This window comes from Oratosquilla oratoria, chromosome 27 (genome assembly GCF_046742065.1).
Source record: "Oratosquilla oratoria isolate Oo_2021 chromosome 27, ASM4674206v1, whole genome shotgun sequence".
Lineage (NCBI taxonomy): Eukaryota > Metazoa > Arthropoda > Malacostraca > Stomatopoda > Squillidae > Oratosquilla > Oratosquilla oratoria.
Window position 1 is genome coordinate 42,104,299 of NC_134803.1, and position 7,500 is coordinate 42,111,798.

Consider the following 7,500-nt stretch of genomic DNA (forward strand, 5'->3'; position numbering starts at 1 on the left):
TCTATTCTTATGTTCTTATGATCAAAAGTTTCTTTCGCGCGAAAAGTCTTATGTTTTCCATAAGAGAAACAAAAATAAATCAAAAGAAAAAGCAGCACATTATTGGCAAGGGAAGATTGTTAAGCCAGTTCAGTTCAAGTCATGTTAGGTCAGGTCAGGTCAGGTCAGATCAGATCAGTTTAGGTCATTTTAGAATCAGATCAGGTCATGTTAGTTCAGGTGAGGTCAGATCAGTTCAGGTCAGGTCATGTTAGTTCAGGTCAGGTCACATTAGTTCAGGTCACATCAGATCAGTTCAGGTCATCTTAGGTCACATCAGTTCAAGTCAGGTCATGACAAGTCAGGTTACGACAGGTCAGGTCAGGATAAGCCATGTTATTTCATGTTAGGTAAGATCAGATTATGTTATGTTACGTCAACGTTACGTGATGTTATGTTACATTACGTTACGTTAAGTTACGTTATTTTATATTATGCTGTTATGTTACGTTATGTTACATTATGTTACGTTACGTTACATTATGTTACGTTACGTTGGGGCATTTTATCTTTTTTTCCAGTGACTTTTTCCTTGGGTTCGTTCCTAGTGGCTAACCTCACCTTTCACACTCCTTTACAGTCGACTCCCAAATTTGATATCTTTATATACATATATACATACATGCATACACACATACATACACACATACATACATATACTGTACACACACACACACACACACACACACACACACACACACACACACACACACACACACACACACACACACACACACACACACACACACACACACACACACACACACAGGGCTTTTTCCCCCTTACAAGGGAGATAGCCAAATTCAAAAGCATAAATCCACCCCCCTCCATTTCATTCCCACATACTCCACTCCCCATTCACCTTACAACACTCCAAAATCCTTACAGCTCTTCAAACCCTACAACTCCTCCTTCTCCACTCCACCACCCCCTCCAAACTCTTACCTAATCCCCCTTTCACTCCAACTCTTCCTCCATCTCCTCCACTTCCTCCAAATCATCTCTCCCTACAGATTTCTGACAAAATCTTTCCTTGCGACATAGTCCCCCCTTGACCTCAGACCCCAGACTCTAATTCCGTCTTTGTTCACAAGATTAACTCCTACTCAGAGAGACAGAGATAGATAGATAGATAGATAGATAGATAGATAGATAGATAGATAGAGAGAGATAGAGAGAGAGAGAGAGAGAGAGAGAGAGAGAGAGAGAGAGAGAGAGAGAGAGAGAGAGAGAGAGAGAGAGAGAGAGAGGGAGAGGAGAGAGAGAGAGAGAGAGGGGGGGTAGAGGGGGAGAGAGAGAGAGAGAGAGAGAGAGAGAGAGAGAGAGAGAGAGAGAGAGAGAGAGAGAGAGAGAGAGAGAGAGAGAGAGAGAGAGAGAGAGAGAGAGAGCGCAAGAGAGTGTATGGTGTATGTATAAGAAATGATGATACTGGGGCTAATAAGAGGATGGAGGGAGGGAGTGGGAAGTGAGAAACCCCTGGTAGGGCAAAGCCTTGTCAGTTACGGCAAGCCGTTTCCATTGTCTCAGGCCGATGTTTGGTTCACTTCCCCGCCTAGCTAGAGATGTCGGGAACCAACGCAAGAAGCATGCAGTGAGCCCCAGGAATCGAACTCATGACCATCTGCTCATAAGTTTGTGACGGTATCCACTAAACTACTTCAGACCAGAGAAAACCACCCACCAACCATGACAATAAGACAAACCAGATTTTATCCAACAAAACACCAACAAACCAGATTATCCAGGTCATGATGGTGTAGTGGTACCGAGATCGACCGCTCAATCAGCGATCTGAATTCGAGTCTCACCCAGGGCTGAAAAATTCAGCAGCACCACAATGCGAGCCTGCACTTTAGCTCTGGTGGGCAAGGAGTTGTATGTGTGCTTGTGTTTGTGTGTGTGTGTGTGTGTGTGTGTGTGTGTGTGTGTGTGTGTGTGTGTGTGTGTGTGTGTGTGTGTGTGTGTGTGTGTGTGTGTGTGTGTGTGTGTGTGTGTGTGCGTGTGTGTGTGTTGTGAGTGTGTGCATATAAGGTCTCAGCATTACCATTAGATCGGGCCATATACGAGTTCTGAGCTCTCATCCAGGCGGATAACAACTGTCGATCACGAGTCTAACACGTGATCCAGGACATTGATACTCACGTGATGTGAAGGATGTTACATCATCATCTCACCTACTATCACCAATACATGCACCATCAGGTCAGGTAAGGTCAGGTCAGGTAAGGTAAGGTCAGGTCAAGTAAGGTCAGGTCAGGTCAGGTAAGGTCAGGTCATCATAACATGTAGTCACGAAAGTCAGTGGAGGAGTCAAAAAAGAGGGAGGACGGGAGGAGAGAGAAGAGAGGAAGAACAACAAAGAGGAGGACGAAGAGGTAAAAATGAAGAAAACGAGAACGAGGAAGACAAGGAGGCGGAATACAAGGAGGGCAAAGATCAGAGGGAGGAAAAAGGAGGACGAGCAATAGGAAGAGGAAAAGGAGGAGGAAGAGAAAGAAAAGGACGATGACGAGAAGGAGGTGGAGGAAGAGGAGGAAGAAGAGGAAGAAGAAAAGAAGAAAAAGAAAGTGAAGGAGAAGAAAGAGGTAGAAGAATAAAAGGAGAAAGAGAAGATGAGGGAGAAGGGGAAGGCGAAGGAGGAGAAGGAGAAAGAGATGACGATGACGAGGAGGAGGAGGAGAAAGAGGAGGAAGAGGAAAAGGAAGAGGAGGCGAAAGTAAAGGAGAAGAAAAGAAAGAGGAGAAAAAAGAGGAGGAAAAAGAGAAAGAGGAAGAGGCGAAGATAAGGAACTGGACAATGAAGACAGGAAGGAAAAACAGGAGAAAGAAGGAAGAGGAAGAGAAAAAGGAAGAGAGTGAGGAAGAGGAGGCCAAAGAGGAGGAGGAGGAGGAGGAGGAGAAGATGGAGGAAGAGGAGGAGGAGGAAGAGGAGGAGGAGGAGGAGGAGGAGGAGGAGGAGGAGGAGGAGAAGATGGAGGAAGAGGAGAAGGAGGAGGAGGAGGAGGAGGAGGAGGAGGAGGAGGAGGAGGAAGAGGAGGAGGAGGAGGAGGAGGAGGAGGAGGAGGAGGAGGAGGAGGAGAGGAAAAAACTATGTCTCCGGGGTTATAGAATCTTCAAGATCGCGGCGCCAAGGAGATGGAGGGTCCGTGACTCCCGGGTGCTGCGCGATTCGGGTCAAGAGCTCTGTGTACTTCGGCGGTGGCGGGCAAAGGCAATAACGAGCGCGATAAAGAGATCGTAAACGAACGGCGCGAAGTCGGACACGATAGAGACAGAACGATCTACCGGGTGAGAGAGTGAGAGAGTGAGAGTGCGAGAATGGGAGTGAGAGAGAGATAAAGAGAAAGAGAGAGAGAGAGAGAGAGAGAGAGAGAGAGAGAGAGAGAGAGAGAGAGAGAGAGAGAGAGAGAGAGAGAGAGAGAGAGAGAGAGAGAGAGAGAGAGGGAAAGGGAGAGGGAAAGGGAGAGGGAAAGGGAGAGGGAAAGGGAGAGGGAAAGGGAGAGGGAAAGGGAGAGGGAAAGGGAGAGGGAAAGGGAGAGGGAAAGGGAGAGGGGAAGGGAGAGGGAAAGGGAGAGGGAAAAGGAGAGGGAAAGGGAGAGAGAAAATGAGAGAGAGAGAGAGAGAGAGAGAGAGAGAGAGAGAGAGAGAGAGAGAGAGAGAGAGAGAGAGAGAGAAGGGGAGAGTAGGGTGTGTGTATAATAGAGGATGATACTGGGGTGACTATGGATGGAGGGAGGAAATAGGGAGGCAAAGAGAAGATACGGTGGTGGAGGAGGAGGGTAAGGAGGAGGATGTGGAGGAGGGTGAGGGTGATGGAGGAGAGGGAGGAGAAGAAAGAGGAAAAAGGAGGGAAAGAGGAGAAGGAAGTTGAAGAAGGGAAATGAAGAATAAAAAATATAATTGGGGGTAGGAGGAAAAGGAAAGAAAAAAAGAAGGAGGACAAGGATAAGGACGACGAGGATTGGGAGGAGGAGGAGGAAAAGGAGGAGGAGGAAAAGGAGGAAGAGAAGGAAGAAAAAGAGGAAGAGGAGGAGAAGGAGAAGAAAGGAATAGGTGCAGGAAAACAAGAAATATTAGTTGAGGGAAGATTGGGAAAATACAAACCAAGAGGAGGAGGAATAGGAGCAGAAGGACGAAGAGGAGGAGGAGGTGGAGGAGAAAGATTGGGAGGGGAGGGGAGAGGAGAGGAGGTGGTGGAGGGGAGAAAAGAGGAGAAGTGTGGAGGAGAGGGGGCATGGGAGAGGAATGGAAGGGAGTGGAAGGAAAGGGAAGGAGGAGGAAAGGGAGAGGAGATGGGGGGAAGGAGGAGAGGGGTCGCGGAGGGGAGATGAGGGGATTGGATTGGAGGGGAGATGAGGGGAGGGGATGGGAGGGGATGGGAGGGGAAGAGAAGGGGAGGGAAGGGAGGGGGAGGGAAGGGAGGGGGAGGGAAGGGAGGGAAAGGGAAGGAAGGTTAGGGATCAGGAGATATAAAAAGGAAAGGGGGTAGGAAAGCCAAAGAAGCGGTGGTTGGGATGCAGACCAATACAGGAGACAAAGAGAAAGGGAAGGGAAAGGGAAAAGGAAGGGAAGGGAAACGGAAGGGAAGGGAGAAGGAAAAAGAGGTGGAGAAGGAAGAGATAGAGGAGGAGGAGGAGGTGAAAGAGGAGGAGGTGAAGGAGGAGGAGAAAGAGGAGGAGGTAGATTTGGAGGGGAGGAGTTAGAAGAAGAGAAAGGACAGGGGAGATGAAGATCAAATTGGACGACAAGGATGGAGAAGAGAAAAGGAGAGGAGAAAGATAGGAAACAAGGGCGAGGAAAGGTGTAGATAAAAGGGGTACAGGAGGAGGAGGAGGAGGAGGAGGAGGAGAAGGAGGGGAGGAGGAAGAGGAGGAAGAGAGGGAGAAAGAGTATGAGGAGGAGAAAAAAGGGAGAAGAAGGAGGAGGAAGCGAAGTAGGAGATGGAGTAGTAGTAGGAGAAGGAAGAGAAAGAGAACGAGGAAAAGGAATAGGAGGAGGAGGAAGAGCAGGAGGAGGAGGAGGAGGAGGAGGGGGCGGAGGACGAGGGGGAGGAGGAGGAGGAGGAGGAGGAGGAGGAGGAGGAGGGGGCGGAGGACGAGGGGGAGGAGGAGGAGGAGGAGGAGGAGGAGGAGGAGGAGGAGGAGGAGATACAGATGTTGAGTGCATGTATTCCGACAAGTCTAGGACGCCAGCAAAGTTCGGTGATCGGAGGAACGAAGCCAGAGTGAGTGGGCGGAGCCAAAACCCTTCATAAACTTGATTGACGAGTATTGGGAAGCAGAAGGCGGAGCTTAGTCGATTTGGACCAATGGCCACGCGAGTTTGTCGACCCATGGGAGGAGCCCGCGTCCGCGATTGGCCGCGATCATGTTAGGGGGCGGCCCCTGTTGCTGCCTCATGTGTGTACCTGTTGTAAAGGAAGTATGAAGGCTTGTCAGGAATTACATGTTAGTCTGGTGGACTTAGCTGTGAGTGTTACACCCGTGTGTATGTAACAAATAACGCCCACGCACGCCCGACGTAACGCTCGCAGCGATCAGTACCCGTTGTCGGCCTTCGCCCTGCTGACGGCGCCCTCGTCCTTGCCAGGTGCTCATGTAAGGCGCCTCCTTCCCTCCTCTTCCTCCTCCTCTCCTCTTCTCCTCCTCCTCCTCCTCCTCCTCCCCTCCTCCTCCTCTCCCACTCCTCCTCCTCCCCTGTGGGCCCTGGGGTGCCCCCGCGAAGCCCGGCCGCCCTCCGGCCCTTAGGGTCTTTCCCTGCCCCCGCCTGCGGCAATCACGCCACGTGGTCCGCCGCCACCGCCGCCGCCGCCGCTGCTGCTGCCGCCACCCTCACCGCAACCGTCCGCCGCTGGCCGCAAGGAGCCGCATCTTCCGCCGTTGCTGCGGTGTGGAGCAGGGAGGCAGGCAGTCAGGCAGGCAGGCAGGCAGTCATGCCGCCGAGTTAAAGCAAAACATAACAAAAAAAAACAAAAAACAAAAACAAAAAAAAAGGAAAAAATCTTTGTTCTGTTTCTCCTGCCTGTCTGAACTTAATTGTCGTTGTTGTCCTTTGTCGATCCAAGAACTCATGTGACGGAGGCCTGGGGGCACTACTAAGGACTCCTACCCCCCTCCCCCCCCGCCGGCGGCCCTACGGGTCGCCCGCGCCCAACCTGCCGCCCGAAACTCCGCCGCCCACAACCGCCCTACCACCCAGCTTGATGCTGTAGAGAGCGCCTACCGTGGGCGAGGTGCCACTGAGGGCCTGCGGGCGTGCAGACCATGACCATGACCACTCCGCCCTACGCCCAGCCCCTCGGCTATCAACAGTCCGCCCAGTACAACGCCCCCGGCTATGGCTTTCCGCCCATGTACGCCCAGGGGTCCTATGGCTACCCCATGGGCGCGTACCCGACATCACAGTGTCCGTCGCCTCCTAGGGACGGTATGTATGGATGTATGCACCGTCTCTTGTTACCTCGGGGCGCGCGCGCGCGCGCGCGCCTGGCTTCGCTTCTGAACGCTTCTTTTGCGCATGTGGGGTACCTGCTTTCTGCTTTGGGGGCCCAGTGGACCCAGACACGCTCCTACACGTTTAGACATGTTGAAATGGGTTCAGAAATGCTGGAAGAGCATTCGAACTCATTTCAATGTCATTAGAAATGTTATTATATAAATACATGTTTCACCAGTTATAAATTTATTTGTGTATTTGTATGCATGTATATGTATGTATGTTTATATGTATGTATGTATATCTATACATGTATGTATGTATATATGTATGCATGATGTGTGTAGGTATGCATGTATGCATGCATGATGTATGTATTTATGTATGCATGTATGTGCGTATGTATGTATGTATGTATGCATATACGTGTGTATGTATATATGCATGTGTGAATATCTGGACAAGTGCATGTACTACATATGTATATATGTGTATATGTGTATGTGCATATATATGTATGTGTATATGGGTTGCTTGAGCCTCTGGAACGTCACTCCCCTTGCAAGGGCAGCCTTCCCCTCCTGAGGAGACGTCCTTGAGATGACCCTCCTTCCTCCTGTGCCCAGTGCAGCCGCCTCCAGCTCCCTTCCTCCTCTTTTAGTCCTCTTCTTCTCTCTTCTTTCCTCTCCTATTCTTTTTGTGTTCCTCTTATGTTACTCGTATGGTCCTCTCTTTCTCTCTATGTTCCTCTCTTATTATTCTTTTATTATTCCTAGGTTCACCTATTATCTCTCTCTCTCATTCTTCTCTCTTCCTTGTTCCTATCTCTTTCTTGTTTTTCTCTCTCTCTTGTTCCTATCTCTTTTTTGTTCTTCTTACTTCCTTGTTCATCTCTCTTTCTCTCTCTTTCTTGTTCCTCTCTCTTCCTTGTTCCTCTCTCTTCCTTGCTCCTCTCTCTTCCTTGTTACTCTCTCTTTCTTGTACCTCTCTCTTCCTTGTACCTCTCTCTTCCTTGCTCCTCTCTCTA

At 49.9% G+C, this 7,500-nt stretch overlaps 1 protein-coding gene across 1 annotated transcript in view; it reads left to right on the forward strand.

Annotated features, from left to right (window-relative positions):
* The first annotated feature begins 5,420 nt into the window (after nt 1-5,420).
* LOC143039813 (uncharacterized) overlaps nt 5,421-7,500 on the forward strand; it is a 105,308-nt gene continuing 103,228 nt past the window's right edge. The window contains exon 1 of the mRNA XM_076210062.1: nt 5,421-6,464. Within this exon, the coding sequence (XP_076066177.1) occupies nt 6,302-6,464 (163 nt within the window). The 5' untranslated portion in view covers nt 5,421-6,301. The remainder of the gene's footprint in view (nt 6,465-7,500) is intronic.